Source organism: Gallinula chloropus, assembly GCF_964237585.1.
Source record: "Gallinula chloropus genome assembly, chromosome: 3".
In the NCBI taxonomy this organism is placed as follows: domain Eukaryota; kingdom Metazoa; phylum Chordata; class Aves; order Gruiformes; family Rallidae; genus Gallinula; species Gallinula chloropus.
The window spans coordinates 89,352,568-89,370,241 of NC_140087.1; the positions used below are offsets into that span (position 1 = coordinate 89,352,568).

The 17,674-nt window shown below is 36.6% G+C and overlaps 1 protein-coding gene across 1 annotated transcript in view; it reads right to left on the reverse strand.

Annotated features, from left to right (window-relative positions):
- Window positions 1-17,674, reverse strand: part of SENP6 (SUMO specific peptidase 6) — an 82,095-nt gene that overhangs the window by 37,434 nt on the left and 26,987 nt on the right. Inside the window, exons 3-6 of the mRNA XM_084261337.1 lie at window positions 16,888-16,951; window positions 14,874-15,016; window positions 9,380-9,481; window positions 4,575-4,595 (exon numbers count right to left, since the gene is read on the reverse strand). Coding sequence (XP_084117463.1) covers window positions 4,575-4,595; window positions 9,380-9,481; window positions 14,874-15,016; window positions 16,888-16,951 — 330 coding nt within the window. The remainder of the gene's footprint in view (window positions 1-4,574; window positions 4,596-9,379; window positions 9,482-14,873; window positions 15,017-16,887; window positions 16,952-17,674) is intronic.

Below are 17,674 nucleotides of genomic sequence, written 5' to 3' on the forward strand. Positions count from 1 at the left end.
GATGTAAAAAATTGTTGTGGCCAAAACATAAAAATAAGAAGACATATATATATATAAAAACATATATTTCCTATACATTTGTTTTTAAAATGTGGTAATACATATCAATTAGCAGATAATAAAAGCCTGTAGTCTAATCTGCATAATATACATATACTTTTTTTGAAAATCAATGCAATGTAAAATCACTGTACTAAGATTTTTTTGAGTCTCCTGAAAGACATTTTCAGTTTACACACAAGCATGTCAAATTGTGCTACTACTAAATTAAGATTCCTGAAGCTCGCTACACCTCAGTTACTGTTTGCAGCAGTTCTATTTCTCAGCTGTCTCCCCCTGCTCTGCAGCTGTAGATAACTGTTCCTGTCACAACAGAAGACAGCACACACCTGAAACGCTGGAGGCCTTGCCAACGACTTCAGCAGGAACTGCACCTACTGGCAATCTGAGCCAGTGCACTGGGCTGCAAACGGGTCACACACATCCCATCCTGCTCCCACTGATTGCACGGACATTAGTCAACAGCACGGGCACAATGAAAGCAGCTGTAGGCACGAACATCTCAAACTAACACCCAAATTTTGAGGGCCCACCTGACAAAAATTTGGCTGTGACTGAAGCAGATTCAGCACTTTGCATGGGTTTTGATTTCTTTTCGCAGAGCATTTCCTAATGTATCAAATTATAACTTGAATTTTCTGTACTGCCTGGTAAATTTCTCAAGGTTTCCCATATTTTATCAGTGACTAACTTTTTTGGAACAAGATTAATCTACAATGCCCTTTGGGATACTTCTACCAAATCCGGCACAGGTAACAGACTATGTACCTTATTTGTTACTGATTGTGTCAAACACTTCTGAAACAATCCTGCTCTCCCCTCGTGCACAAACACAGAACCAAAATCAGAATCTGAAAATAAATATTATTGCATAAATTGTGATTTTTTTAAAACATTTAATTTTAAAATTCAAATCAAAAGGGATTAAAGGCAGAATTGGTAGAAGTATAAGACAGAGCTCAAATTAATCATTACATAATGAGAAGCTGTCATCACCAAAACCAATGATAATGACATACTAAAGGGTAGAAAAAAACCCTTGTAACATCATTATAGATTTGAAAAAATATAAGCTTTGCAGTAAAGATAGGTGAGATGTTATCTGAAATGTTACAATTACCTACCTATTTTGTAACAATAGCTCACTTTGAATATTACCACTTTTAGAAAAAATTAGTTTCTGTAAATAATTATTTAAAATATATTTAATTGATATTTAAGATAAAAGGTATTTGGACATTTAATTGAAAGCAATAAAACCAATAGATCTAGAATACTATAATTTCTTTTAAAAATTAGTTGGACAATTCAAGATCTCTGGACATTTTTAAGTTATGATTTTTCTTCTAAAAACTAAACAGGTTCATATTACATTTTTTAACATACAACATATATTTATCTTTTTAAGATAATAAATTCATCAATTGCCACATATTGCTAAGTAATGGTAAATAGCATTATTTACCCTTGTCTGAACTTCATCATCAGCATAGACTTGATACTAAATAGCTAACCATTTCAATGAACAGGCAAGGGCCAGAAGAAAACAAGTATCCCTCATATGCTCACAAGAAATCATTAACACCCAAACTTAAATTACAAAACCAGCTCCAAGTCACTGAGACTTCCCAGCAGAGTTCTAATCGCTCAGCAAATCAAGGTCAGGTTTGCAGTTGCCTTGAGTTAGAAATAAAAGCAAAAATAATTTTAAACACTACTTAACTGTAAATTTCATCTGACAAAAATGCTTTCTTGGAGTCAGTAACAGCACACTGAAGCACCTCCTACTACTTTCCTATCCTAACACCCCTCAACCTCCCCAAAAGGCAGAGCCCATCACCACAAAGCTTTTACAGATGTCAAAACAACCCCCCTCCCCTCAGCACAGTGTATGTTGCCATTTGAACAGCTGCAGATGCATCCTTATATTCTCCAGTAAAGTACCTGGTACAGTCAGAGGCTTAATTGTGTGTGAGTGCAAAAACAAAAGGAAATTAGTGGCGTTTTAAAAAAATCAAACAGGACACCTATCTTTAAAAGGACTCTTTGGAAAAGAAAACAAAAGGTCTTACAGAGATTAAAAAACTTTAAGCACTTCAAAACAAATGCCTTCTTGCAGTTAAAACCTAACAAAGTCTCCTCTTCCAACTGCAGTAAATGAGGGATCAAACTGCTAAACAGACCAAGATGTAAGACTATCTACAGACTGTCTCTAACACAAAAAACAATACAATATTACTTGCTGTTCCCACCATTCTAGAAAATATTAAAAAAGAGGGTTTTTTCTGGATTTTTTTGGTCCGCTGTTCCCTAAAAATATTTCTTATGAGATTTAGATTTTGCTTGAAGAACAAGGCTCCATCCTCAAATATTAATTTTAGGCATCTCATTCATTTCATCCATTACAACACCTTTAAGTGCAAGTGAGGTAAAGCAGTACTTCATAAAAGAAACCTGAAGTAATCGTAAAGCATCAGAGTGAAGCATTATTGCAAGAACAAAAAAGATCCGGCTTTTCCTACTGCAGACAAAAATACTGAGAGTCTGGAGTGGGAGAGTCCTGAACCTCTGACACATCTTAACAGCTAAATGGCAAGGCATCCTTGACTAAACATGTTTTGCCTAGACAGAACGGTGTCACTGATTTAGTATTTTCAGCACACACTCAAGTGCCATATTCCTTTGCTGATGGAATTAGACGTCGCTATCTTCACCTTGGCCAGGTAGACAGACCCTCTGAGACAACCTCCAGCCAAAGTGTAACTTTGATCATATTAAAACTTCTTCTGTAGAAAAAAAAAAAAAGGGGGGGGTGTGTGTGCACGTGTGTGAGACGGGCAGTTTCTGTCTATGCCAGAAAGGAAACATCTGGATCTGGGAATTTAGGATATAGTGCTGTCTTAGATCAGCGCTTTCAGAACTACCCACAAGCTGGTAAGAGTCACATCAAAAAATATCATGTATGTGCCAGGCTGCACCGACTCCTAACTTTTTTGAGGTGTAGGCACGCACAAGAGCCTGGGTCTTTGGGAGGCTGCCTTATTCTGCCTTTCCTCACTCTGCCTCTCTATACTGCGACCTAGAGGTATACTGCTGCCAGCAGGCTGCTGCTTTCTGCATCATTACACAAATCCGGAGTACAGCACGGTAAGACAGGAAGCACAGATCTGCTGAGGTGAGATTTACCTTCGGTGTGCCTTACAGGAAAAGCCAGAGTACAAAAGTCAAAGGCTGAAAGAGAGAAGGAGCTGGATTTTTAGTACACAGGTCAGCAGCCCCATTTGGCCCAGAAAGCCAGGAGTAGCAGCTGCATTCTATCACGATGATAATGATTAAAACTAAATTTAGCTGTTCCTGCCTATACCATCTTCCTCTGCTAGGACAGCAACAAAAAACAGGGAAGGAAAAAAGGATTTATCCAGTAGTACTGGATTATTGAAGTGGTAGGTGTCCCCAAGGGAAAATGAAGATTACCAGCATGCAATTCAACCCTGCAATTTCTATACACAGTACCAAATTAAAAACATTCATAGCTAATAACATAAATACAGCACAAAGAAAATCATGAACACAAAGCCCAGGCAGCAAGAGAATGACCAAACCCTTTCTTAGAGGGCTAGGACTGGTGAGTATCTCTTTTGCTATTTCCAGAAATTAATACCAAAAGCTGTAAAACAGAAATGCTTGTTTTTACTGCTGAAATTGAAATAAATCTCAAAAATCCTGAATTCAGAAAGAGCAGATCTACACTAGATTTCTGTGTTATTTACATCATAATTGGTTAAACATTATCCATACTCTTTAATCAATCCTTTTAGACAATTCAGCCTGGTGCCAAAAATACTGATATATTTACAAAAAACTCAACAAATTCATTACTATCAACAAAACATTTACACTAACATAGAAATCTAAGATACAGAAAGAAAAACAAAGTGCCTGGTATTTCAAACTGCTAACAAAATATTATCAGTAGTAACGCAGATGCAAAACAAGTGAGAAATGAGCTCTACAGTGTGCCTGATATCGCTATACATTTTCAGTTAATTGCTTTAACATATACACTTCATGAACAGAATGTACACAGTAATGCAATAAAAACCTTTAATGCTATTCAAACCAAGCTGAGATCACATTGCAGAAACTGTGAAACACCCTACTAAGCTGTGCTTCTGAAACATTCTATTACACTGAGCTTGCTGCTCTGTGAAAAGAACTAGCAGTGAATTCTTAAATTCCAGGGACTGTTAAAATGCATCCATTCTCCCACTGGATATATAAATAGATACATTTCCAGTGGAAACTTATCCGAAGATCACATTAACATGGCATTATTTAGAGATAGATGTAAAAGAGACTAAGTGAACCACAAAACCAGAACAAAAACAATCAACCCCCCTTCATATATGAGCAGATGTGATTGACTGGACTGAATATTCTTTAATTAGCACTGACAAAGCTATCAATTTTCTTAATGCTCATTGCCATGCTCATTTCACAAACAGTAAGCTTACCTTTCCTTTCGGTCCAGATTGCTTAAAATATGAAAAAAGAAAAAAAACCATAAGATGCAAAGCCCCACATGTGTTGCACATAATTAAATTCAAAAGTTACTCAATATAGACTATAACTGCTTCATTGTCTTTTGCACTCACTGGACTAAGTTTCAAATGAACATTGTTATTTTTCACAGTATTTTTGTAACAGTAATTGTAAAAGCACAAACAAATGTTACTTCACTGACAGCAAAGTCAGTTGTCTAAATAGGACATTGTTTTGTTTCTTTTTCAGTGTCTAAAATTTGATTAATTCTGAATTCAACCTTTACTAATTCACCATAACATAGAACCTGACATGACAGAATTTTAATATATGAATTAAGATCAAGCCTCATTTCCATTCCTTGCTCACCATGCAAGAGAAGATAAAACAAATTTATGTAACAACTTGTTTACAACTATTAAAAAATATGTGTTTAAACTGAAAAAGAAATTAGAAAGCACCACTTCATTGTTTAGGAAACAACATGCAACCTGCTACTTAGAATAGATAGAGCAGAATAAATAGAAACAACCAGCCTTTCCCTGAGATTTTGGCTAAAAAGAATCTCCAAAAATACTTAAGAATTAGGGTGGCTAGTATCAGAAGCACCTCCTTTAAGATCAGTGAATGTACCTGGTGCTCACAACTCAGGTCCTTTGTCTGTCAAGACTGATATAAAAATAGATCTAAGCACAGCACAAAGACAACTTGAAAACAGTATCTTTACCTTCCTGCCTTTTCAAAACTTGCCACGTGTGATGTTGTAAACTATGTGGCTGTTCCTCCCAAATACCAAAAGCCTAACAAACTTCTGTCATTGTAGGCATTACACTGATGCTATTCTAAACTAGAACAAATTCAAACTGTTTCCTGTTTTACTTCACCCAAACTAAACATCATCATAATAACAATAATATTACGGAGTAATATAAACTCATTCTCCTTTCCTTTTCACAAACTGAACACTCACAAGAACAGAGCAAATTCTCTCCAACCCTTTGTTACCCAGAGGAATGGCAGGATTGAAAAGCAAGCCAGGTAAGAAGGTAATCTTACAGAGCACAGTATGAAAACACATTCAGTCTCCTCAGTGCTCTACGAGAAGTGTAAAAGGAATTCAAAACTGAATGTGACCACTGCAACTTGGATTGGGGTGAGGATGATCAGTCAATGCTGCATAGAAGTGGGGAAAAAAAATACTTCCAACTGGAGCTACCCTTTACAAACAATAAGCACTAGTATTGTGCAGGTTACACCTGAGTTTATAGATCCAGCCAGATTCAAAGCATGCCCCTGTGGAGGCATATACAGTATCTTTGTATCCTTGGCACAGTTAATAAGTAACTTCACTAACTGTTCACAGGTGTTGTACAGAGTGACACTATTAAGAACTGTAGATTTTAATGCTCAGAAAACTTAAAGGTAGGAAAAAATTTTCCAAAATGCCTGATACTGTACATTGTTACTCCATTAGATGCTTTGCTTGTTTTAAAATACTATATTAATATAATGCATTTAAAAGAATTCTCATTTTTACATCTCAAAAAGATGAAAAAATGAGAATCCTGGACAGATCCAGGAACTATTATGAGCAGTGTTTCTGTGGATTGCTTCATGCAGCTCACACGTAAGATTTGTTAGACATGCTGTAGACACATGCTATTCCTCCAATGCCAAGTCTTAGAGAAGAGTCAAAAGCTCTAGGAGAGCTGTGCATCCATTAAATGAAGCAAAACAGTACACCACTAGGCTAAGCTCTATCTGAAAATCCGTTGAACAAATTTTCATTTCATCAGTGGATTCTACTGAAAAAAACATTAATAATACTTTTCAAAATATTTTTTTGAGATGCCCAATTCTGTGTGGTGGAGACCTACATTTTAAGTATGAGTGCAACTGAAATTCAGCCACAATTCAAATTAATATGCATGCACAAAAACATTTGAGGAAGCGATGAGAAATACAGTACAGATCACAAACTCCAAATTCAATTTGGTAAGAGATTACAACTGAGTTTCATAATTAGCTTGCCCCATGTGACACCATCCCCACTCCAAGAACCTAGTATAAATAATAGAACCTATGAAGTCAGTGCCAGCGACCCAATCTGCACAGAACTAATTTAATCAATGTTTTTATTTTTGGTCGTCCTTTCAGTAATTCACTATAGATTTAAGAACAGTATGTTGGGTAAGTTAAAACCATTTTCCCCATGTTGTTAGTGATCACCATACTGTAAAGCAATTCTGTAAATGCAAACACCGTGAAAGAACACAATATTGCCATGCCAGTAAATTAGTACAGGAAAAAACCCCAACAACACCTTAGAACTCAATTTCTATGGTACTGGCTTTTCTTTATCTTGCCATTAACTAGACTTTTATTCTTGGTTTGTCACATACATTTTCTACACATACTCATTTCTGAGGAGACACCATCAGAATGTACTTTTACTGACATTAGACAACAGTTGAATTTAAAGCTAGCAAAAGGAAATACTAAAAACCGTCACCAACAACTAAAAATATATGACAAAAAAACTTATCCACTTTACATGCACTGGAATTTTGTATTATGAACAGTTTCAAACAGACATTTTTAATTATTTTTTTGTAACAACTATAGCCTCCTCATTCTTAAGGTTCCATATCAAGCAGCCTTGAGATCCCCCTTCTTATTTTAAGTTTAAAAAGTCTGACAGAGGATTGAAAATTCACAGAACACGTCCTCCTAACTCAGAAACAGATTTAGAAGCTATTTAAAAGTAGCTGAGTGATGTGGCAAAAAGATAGTGAAATTAAATATCCCTTGCACACCTGCTCTGTAAAGCTCACCCTCAGTCAGTTAGATGACGCTGGTTCTGACATTCTTCTGTAACAAAACATTGCTCGGAATTGTTATGACTATCTCCTACCTTTGAAACTCCTGAAATATTCTTAGCATAATAGTTAATTGCCTGTTGTTAATGTACATGAACTACAGTAACGATCCCAAAAGAAAACGTATTTAGAAACATTCAGGTATCCAATTACTTCATGCAATATTCAGCTTGCCTATATTATGCATTGGTTTTCTTTCTGCATGTCACACATATGAAGTTGCTACTTTTTTCCCCACCTCCCAGATTACACTGCAGGCTTATAAAGAATCGTAGGTGAGAAAGGCAAACGGGCATGTCTAACATCCCCTTGAGATTAAGAATCTCTGGAGCAGACTTTCTTGCACAGAATGACAGAACACTCTGGGTTAGAAGGGACCCCAAGGATCACAGAGTTCCAACCCCTCTACAGAAGCCTATGGCACTTAAACATGTAAGATGAATCCATGCTGACTGAATGTTTCAAAGGATCATCTTACAACAAAGCTTAATCAAGTACACAATAATACTCACTTCCAAGAAAGAGCAGTCTTGCATGATTTTGCTTACTTCACACAATTTTAATTAGCACCAAAAATCAAGATTTTATCCCTTAGAATTTTAAAAAAAGTTAAGAGCATAAATATTTAGAGATGCCCTATGCTTTCCTCAATGGAACACTTAAAAGATATTCCAAAAAGGACTACATGTAAGAACAGAGCACAGTTGGCTCAGCCTAAATGACACTGAAAACGTGAACCTCACCTTTAGTTTAATTTGTGGGAAAAGTTCTGTCAATCCTGCTTAGTCATCCCTGCCTTGCAGTGATGGAAAGAAACATAAAGAAAAGGGATATCTCTACTAATGTATCTACCATTACTAAAGGGAAGGAAATGTTCATGCTATTTTCCATTCACAGATGATAAGAAGTTTGAAATGCAAGGAGGTAACAATGGCAAGGTCCTCAGGGTCAGGACTGCAAAATCCACGTCTCAGTCTGTTTCTTTGATGGCAGCGTACCCTAATACAAGTTTGGAACACATCATTCATTCACCTTAGCATATAGACTTTGTTTTTCTGAAGATGACAAAGGGAAGTGGGATGAAAAAGAGGATGATGCCTATGTGTGATCCCATCATCCAAAAAAAATCTGTACAAAAAAACAGAGAAGAAAACAGGAGGCAGAAGAATCAAGCTTCAAAAATGCTGACAGACTGAAGCAGTCATATGGACTGATGGATATCCATGCCATTTATAGCAAACAGCAGCTCTGAATGGACAAATTTTAGAAGAAAATAAATTAAAGTAACAGCTCACATGTTTATGACAAATGTTGGTTGTGAAAAGCCTATAAAAAATTAATAAACAACCTTACAAGTTACAAAAGTCTGGTGTAGTTTTAAATTTTTCTAAACAATGAAGTTGAATTCAGCATAGTTGAGTAAGATTCCCCAGTTTCCAGTTGTCTATTCTAACACCTATTTATGTAAATGCCAAACCTTGCTTCTGTGAGATGTCCCAGTTTGTATGTTTTATTTAAAGACTACATATGATCAACAGATCTATAAACTAATCTTTAAATAGATCTTATACAAGCTGGTGAATTAGCGTTTGATAATCATGTCAGTTATGACTTTCTACTGCATACTATGTCCCTTTCATTGTATTTTTAAAATATATTTACATTAGCAGGTGCTCTCCTACTGAATTTATGTCATAGTGTGCTTTCAATTATATAAATCCTAAACATTAAGTTTTATGAAACTTTAGTAATTAAGATCAAAGCTCATCTTCAAGAATGCACCACATAACTACTTATGTTACCTTAAAACACTTCACGGCGTAAGGCAAACCATCATATAAAAAACGAGAAAAGACTTTTTACAATGGGAACATCTGGAGAAACCAAAGTCGTCCTACCTTTGGGCTGCTGTTTTTACTACTGCTGTCTGTGCATGCGCATGGTGAAAACGTCTACCATGTACCACAGTTACAGGACAAGACATATTCTGAGCATTTTCACTGCAAAGATACAGAAAAATGGTTTAAGAAAAGACTCTGACGTATTTGCACATAGTCTAAGCTAAAAACTGCTGTGTTCTGCTTTTACAATAGCAGCCATACAAAAACAAAGATCAACAAAATATTTCTGAATCAATAATACAACTTGTTAGGATCCTCTGCCAGGCATAAAAGCATTCAGTCCTGGAATAAAATAGACAAATAACAATATGCACTTTTTTTTTTTTGTCCTGGAAGGAAAGGTAATGATGTTCAAAAATTTTATCGCCATCCAAAACACTGAATCAGCTGTCCTTTACTCAACACTGTCAATGCAAAAAGACACTGCCTTTTTTAACAAGTTATAACAATTTATAATGGTTTTATATTTCGATCTATACATTTTATTAAGGCATAATATTGATTTAGTACGACTTAAAGGGCATAACATGTGAAGACTGAACTGCATATTCAGGAATTTCTCTCATCTTATTACTCATAAGGGAGCAATGGATGTAAGGTAGCTGATAATTGAAACAAAATACATGTCTAAAAAAAGAGGATTCTCAAGTGCTCAAATACCTCAGCAAGACTCTGCAGAGACAGTATATTCACCAATGTCTGAACATTTCTTTGCTTTCTTCATGTGTTGCCTTTTGACACTTTAATCTCATTACTATGTAAAACAATTCTGAAAAGATTAGTCACCATTATCCTCTCTAATAAAAGCTGTTATAAAGTTATGGTAGATCAATAATATAGTACTCCTAAAGATCGCTAGACACTAATAATGATGCTGCTTGTTTCTGTGACAGGACACACAATACTACATTTAAAGTGTAAAAAGGAAAAGCCAACATGCAACTTTTAACAGACAGCATGTTAATAACGCAGTTATCAACAGTTTGATAAATGTTTCAAATTATGGAACTCAACTCAAAGAGATGAGGTATCAGAATTCCCCCAACGGCTGACAACCAGAAGCCTCCCTTTATATTCCCCCAAAAGATAAAAGCGACCAAATTGCAAGCTTGCTTTTAATTTATTTATTTTTTTAAGTTTAGCACATGAAACCCTTTTGGGAGCCTTATATCGAGTATCCTAAGTCAGCATTAGAAGCTTTCAGAGCATTTCTGACTGATGATGACTGTTATGATACAATTGTGACCTAACTATGAACATAACAGAACAAGACCTAACAAAACCAACCAAATGGTAAAATTGTCTTTTCTAGAACATGAAGTTTTGAAACAACATAAATGTTCTCAGTTAACAGTTCAATTTCCTCATTACTAACCTAACAGCATCCCATTCAATCACCAACCTCCTGAAAGCAAACACTCATCCCGCGTGCTTTCAAATCAAGACTATGCAACTCCAGCTGCATAGTCGATCATCCACCCTAATTTACAGCCAACCTTCTGTTTAATGTTGTCACCTGAGAAATGAAAAGCTGACAGCTACTTGCCCTAAATACTTCACAGTGTGCAAAGCACACTCTGGCTTCCAGTTTAATGTATTTGAAAAATATACTAGAAAAGAAAACACACACAGAGTGCAGGAATGCCTGCTCAAATCCTCAAGACTTACGGAGTTTAAACACGTGCAGTCTATAACCACACCTATCTCATGTTTTATTATTTTATTTGCTGAAACTGAGTTTTGCCAGTTTGGGAAACTCTTGTGCCTCCACAGCACAAAAACCCCTAAACTGTTAAGCAGTGTTTAACTGTTTTCTGCCTCACACTCAAGTAGAGAGAAACTCCAGTAGGTGCTGGAACAGAGTATCTCAGCCTGCTGGGTCATGAGATTTGAGTCAAAGCAGACTGTTCTAGATGGCACACTTAAATGGTTCATATGGTGTCAGATATGCTTCCAAGTAGGGCAGCTGTAAAATACAATCTGCTCTATAATCCTCTTCTTTGAATAGAACATACCCAGTGCAGACAGAATCACCAGAAAATGTAACCATAAAGTTTAGCAAGTTACAAAACAGGCACATCCAAATTGAAATCTGGGTTTTCAAGTTTCAGCACAGTTTCAAGAAAATTAACATACACCACCAAAACTGGGGTGATATAATGGTTAGAAAGTTCCTTGAAAGAACAAATGTCCTATAAATCTTACATGAATGATTTATCTTACCATTTTCCCCTGAATTTTAGGGAATATTGTACTACAATAATAATTTGAGTCAAAACCCACCAATTTGAAGATATTTTACTCCCTATTCTGCAGGCGTGATAGAAAGAGACTTCAACTTTGTGATACAAATCACCATGAGCAGCTAAAGAATCTCAAGTATCGGATATTTTTATGGTTCATCTAGCAGCTTAATTGCACAATCAACCTTCAGGACCTTCCATGCTGCATGTCCAAGCAAACACACCACCAACCTTCACTACAGACAGCAACTGAATAACAAACCCTTACTGATATGGGGATTTTGCTGTGATACATGTGTTCTGAAAGATAAAACCCTAACACAAATAAGGTATTAAGTAAAGATAATCACTTAGAGCGTAATAATATTTCCAACCAGCCTTAATGACCAACATCAGAAAACTTGATAAATAATGTTGGTAGCATGAGTTTTCATAGAACCACAAAATGGTAGGGGTTTGAAGGAAGCTCTAGAGATCAGCTAGTTAAACACCCCTGCTAAAGCAGGTTGTCCTAGAACTTTAAGCAAAGATCAAGTGTTTATGGCAGTCAGTGGCCTACACACATCTACTATTCCTCACTGAATTCCTTAATTATTGACAGTTTTTTAAAAAGGTGGAGACTTCTGTTTTCCAGGTCAGTACTAATCAGAAGGTGGGTGCCTGATGTGACCTTTAAGTAAGGTAACATACATGCAACAAATTTTACTTGTACTAGTTGAAATTTTATAAATCATAACAGTTCTTAGGTTTACAATGCAATATTCGTCAACAGAAGGCAGTCCCAAACCAAACAGAATTTCTCAACTAAATGTTTAGTCCACCTAAAAAAACCCCTGAGCAATTATTTACCTTAAAAAGAAAATAAAACCCACATACCTTTCTGGAATTTGAGAAAAACACAGTCAAGTATGACTGCTTTAACAGAAAAGGGAGAAAAATCACATAGTAAGATTAGATTTCACTACAAATCCCACAGCCAGACAGAAGTAAATTCTAGTTTCCAGAGTATTAGAGCAATCTTATTTTAAACGGTTAAGGGTACTCTAAATAAACAACAAATATAATGTATGTGCACATACTTCTTCACAACTAAAGCAGAGCAAAGAAGTCCTGACAAACTTATAACCGGCATTTCTATCTTTATGTGTATGTCCAAGAACTGAATCCTAAAGAATAAAGAGTAACTTGGATGATTCCATGATAATTGGACATCAAAAAGGAAGCAAAAAACCTGGATATAATCTTAGCAAGAGTTGTTAGAGAAGTGTTTGAATGCGTGGAAAAATAAGACCCCTGTGCAATGACCCAATTTTTAACCTAGCACTAAAAAGCCTGTTATTATTTAATCTAATTCATTTTGAAAAAAGGTCTGAAGTTCCAAACAATGCCCTGCTAATCTGTCTCAGAAAATAAGGCATACTCTGCATTCCCACTGAAGAAAGGGTGGGAGTGTGTGCCTACATTTTCCCTATAAAAGCTCAGTGAAATATTTTTCATAAATGTCTGATACGTGGATCTGATCAGGTCTGAAGTATCATGTCGAGAATGTAATGTTTATTTTTATCTTTCACTGGATACTGAGAAGGCAGAAATTTTGGTCTAAATATTAATTAATTCTATACACCAAAACTCTATGGGCAGAGGTGAATTTTTAAACAGTGATGGGATAGCAGAGATTAATACGTGCATTTATATAAATCTACATTGGCCTTTTTTGTCTTTGTTAACGTAAAATTTACCCAGAAATGACTCTTCAGACAAGTTCATTATTGAAAATTTAATAAAATGTAGATGAAGCATTAAAGACAGACACTTAAGCTTATTCAAAACAACTAGCATATAATACTTGATATCCTGTAGTTACTGTTCCAAACACACATTACATATACACAAACAATCCCCTAATGCAATCACACTCATTACAGTAACAATAACTTGAACTATTTCAAGTGCGAAATTTTACCAATCAACGAAAGTTCCACTGTTCTCTCTCAAAAGGAAGCCACTAAAATAAAGAATGCAGGATAAGAATGCCCTTCATTCAGCTAACAAGCTCAACTATTTTTTAATCTTGTCCTTACAGCAGTGGTCCCAAGCAAGAAAATGTTCATAATCGGTCGTCTTTTATCAGGGCATTAGTTTTGTTTTAGGCTTGTTTTTCATTTTTTGTTGTTGTTGTTGATGAGTTTTTTTTAAAATATTAGAGCATGCATGATTTTAAGACCACTCAGACCAGCTACAGAAAAACTGTATTACAGTGATATGTATCACATTTGGTTAAGATAATGGGTGAAACATCATCTAGATTTCAAAATTCAGTAAAACAAATTAACATGTGGGAATAGGTTACAATTACAACATGAATGCAAGAAGAGTCTTTATTTTGACTGAATTTTGTACAACTCCTGTATTTGTTCTTCTCTATCAAACCAGTGGACCACCAGCCCAGACTGGAAATTCTGGATTTGTTCCCTGTACATCAGGTTCAAAAATCTGAACAGCAGGAGAGGACAGATATTACACACAACTAACACTAACCAACAATGCTCTATGGATCCCCGTGCAAGAATGAAGACAATTGCTCCTACTGCCACATAGGAGTTAGCTAGCTGTCATTGGGCCACTGATCAAACAGCAATCTATCTAATGAACTTCTCCTTCCTGCAAAGGTAACCAAACTGACTGCACTTCAGCAACAGGACAGACTCCCAGAGAAAGGTACATGAACATATCACTTCTTATTATAGAGTAAATAGAGAGATAAGTGTCTTACAAACTAGGGAGAGTAGTAACAAGCAACTACAGCACTGAATGCTTAAACACTGTTCCTGTCAGCTCCAAATGCAAGTGACAATTCTCAAGCCATCATGTAAGCACTATGGATATTTGCTGAATTCTGTAAAGAAATAGTCCATGACTCCTAAATCAAATAATATCTTGCAGTAAGGAAAACAAAAAATGCATTCTGACTTAATCATGGCAATTCGGTCACTGAAAGATGGAATTCTTCACGGGGAAATACTCTTCTACCTGCTAGCACTGTAAAGAACATTACATGGAGACAGATTTGGTTATGCACTGACCATTATTCCACTGAATGTTCTCTTTTAACTACCCTCTGGTATTTTAGTAATCTGCTATTTAGCATTTTGGAAGAGGACAAACCTTAACAATGTGGTTCTGTTCATTCAGCATTGATTTATACCCATGATCAAGTAGGTAAGTAAACATAAAACTAAATGCAGTACCTCAGTTTCTTGCTATTTCCCATCATGTTGAGGCCAATTGAGTTCCCTTTAAAAAGTCTCAAGCTCCCAGCTTTGCCTCGCCTTGCATATGTTTTTATGGTATTGCCACTGGTGCCGACAGCTCCAGGCCGACAACGAAGTGACTGTAACAACAGAATTCACATACATTAAAACACCTGAATAAAAGTTAAAAGGAAAAAAAAACAAATGGCAAATTATTTATAAAAATACTAACTTAGCTTAATTTTTAGACTAGTTTTGTATGAATTTTCAATGAAACATACCCTGTCAACACCCTTACTCACTAGGATTCCTTAATAAACAAAATATGAATATTTTCAAAGTATTATGAAGCACCTTGCATTAGGAAACTACTAGTTCAGTATATATCAAATACACAAGAAGCATGGCTTTTGCCTATATATCTTCTACTTTTATATAACCATACACATATGCATACAAAAATGGGAACGTGACAGCAATTGTGGAATATCATATTAATATTTTTAATTTTAAAAAATAATTTTAAAAAATGTAATCCCATTAATGATAATTGTCTAAACTTAAAACTAGTTATTTAAAGTTTCAAATTTTTAGAATATTATACAAACCAACAAGATCTATAAGAGTCAGGGAACAAAACCAGTATGGGTAGAGAGATAGACAGCTTGAGCAAATATTGCTAAATCAAGGCATAAATGTTGATATTGTAACACTGCACAGGTGACTGTATGTGGTGGTTTAGCCCTGGCTGGAGGCCAGATGCCCAAAGTCAGTCTATTACTCCCCTTTGTAGCTGGACAGCGGATAAAATATATATTGAGAGGCTTAGGAGTCAAGGTAAGGACAGGGAGAAAATCATCCTGTCACCAATGACATGGGCAAAACAGACTCAACACAGAGTGAAGGAAAGAAAGATACCTCATTTATTACACTACACTAAAAAGAAAACAGTGAAACCACAGTCGGAAGCGCGACCAAATCTTAAAATAATGCGACTGGTTCTTAAAACACTTTTCCCCCAACACTCCCTCCTTAGCAGAATTTAGTCAGGGTTTTTGCTCCCTTCTTCCCTCCTGTTCTGGCATGGGGCGGGGGGCAGGGACTGGGGAAATGGGGGTCTTGGTAGCACCTTCCCCCCTCCACCCCTCCATTCTCAGGAGACTTCCCCTGAGTCATGATCTTGCTCCCTTCTTCCCCCAGATCGTGGCATGGGGGAAGAAGGGACTGGGAAAATGGGGTTCTCAGTCACTTCTTCATGAGCTGTTTTCCTTTCCCAGATCTTAAAACACCTCTAGCTCCCTTCTTAGCAAACTTCACTCTAGTCATGATTTCACTCCCTTCTTCCCCCCCACATCCTAGCACACAGAGATGCTCAGTCCCAGTCCCAGTCCTCCACAGGGTTATAAGCCTCCCCTTAGCAAACCTGTTCCGACGCAAAACTCTCTCTCTCTGATTCTCCTCATGGCTGTAAGTGCTGGCAGGGGCTTATCCCAACGTAGGGTCACAGCATCTTCTCTATGTCTCCACCTGCTTCATCCAGCATGGAGCCTCTCCACGGGCTGCAGGTGGGGTCTCAAGTCTTTTCCATGGACTATGGGGGGGACACCCGCTCTACCATGGGTTTCTCCACGGGCTGCAGGGGCATTTTTCTCTCCCGCAGCTGGGCCGCCTCCTCCTCTGGCCTTTCCCGGCCTTGGTGTCTGCACAGCTCATTACATCTTCTGGCTCCCTTCTACAGTGGCAAAATGCAGCTGCTTCTGGGTTTTTTCTCTTACATGTGATTCTCAGAAGCGCTGTGACTATCTCAGCCGCAACTCTGGCCTTCAATTGGCCTGTGTTTACAAATCTGGGGCTGACAGAGCACTCCAGCAGCTTCCTACAACAGCTATTTTCTACAGCTCCATTCTCTCCTAGCACCTAACTACGCAAAACTGTGACACTGTAACACATTGTTTAAGAACCAGCAAGCTTTATAGATACATTTTCAGCATGAGATAAACAGAGTACTTACCTTTTTTTCTTCATCAGGACTGAAAGATTCATCACTGTCCTCTACGCTGAGCAGATTTGCCTCACTAGATAGGTGTGGAAGAGAAAAGTAGATACAATGTAATGCAACCAAGCAGGAGCAAAACATTTTAAACACATAAAGGGTGGGGTTTTTTTTCCCTTCCCTCTTTAAATTTTAATGTAACACATACACATTCTATACATAAGCTTATCACAGCAGAACAAAAAGCGAGCAAGGTAAGTCATCCAGATGTATTATGTGCACCTGAACTTAAAGCATACACCAAATTACTTCACTAAAAGCAAAATTAAACGTATGTTACTTCAAAATAGTGAATACTATTGAACCTTCAGCATTGTTATGGCAATGTTACTGATAGAGTCTATACAGCCCTATACATAAACTGTAAAACACAGTATTAGTTTGTCTGTACATGTCAACGTCCAAGCATGTAGGTTAAAACTGCAAATGTTACAGTGCTTTAGGAGAAGGACTTGCATATAACCAAATATTAGCCCATAGCGATTACTGCCAAAATACATCTTTCTAAAAATAGCATATTCAATTTGGCCTAACTGCTCATTAAAATCTGTTTCTTTAGTACTTCTGTGCCTTTAATCTTCAATGATTATAATGGAGAAGATGCAAAAAAAAGAAACCCACCATATGATACTCTGAAAATGTACTCATTTCACTAATAGACAATTATCCTCAAATAACCTTATGTATTTAAATTAAAGCCCAAATCACACATTTTATATTGATAACAGCTAGATTAGACTAACAC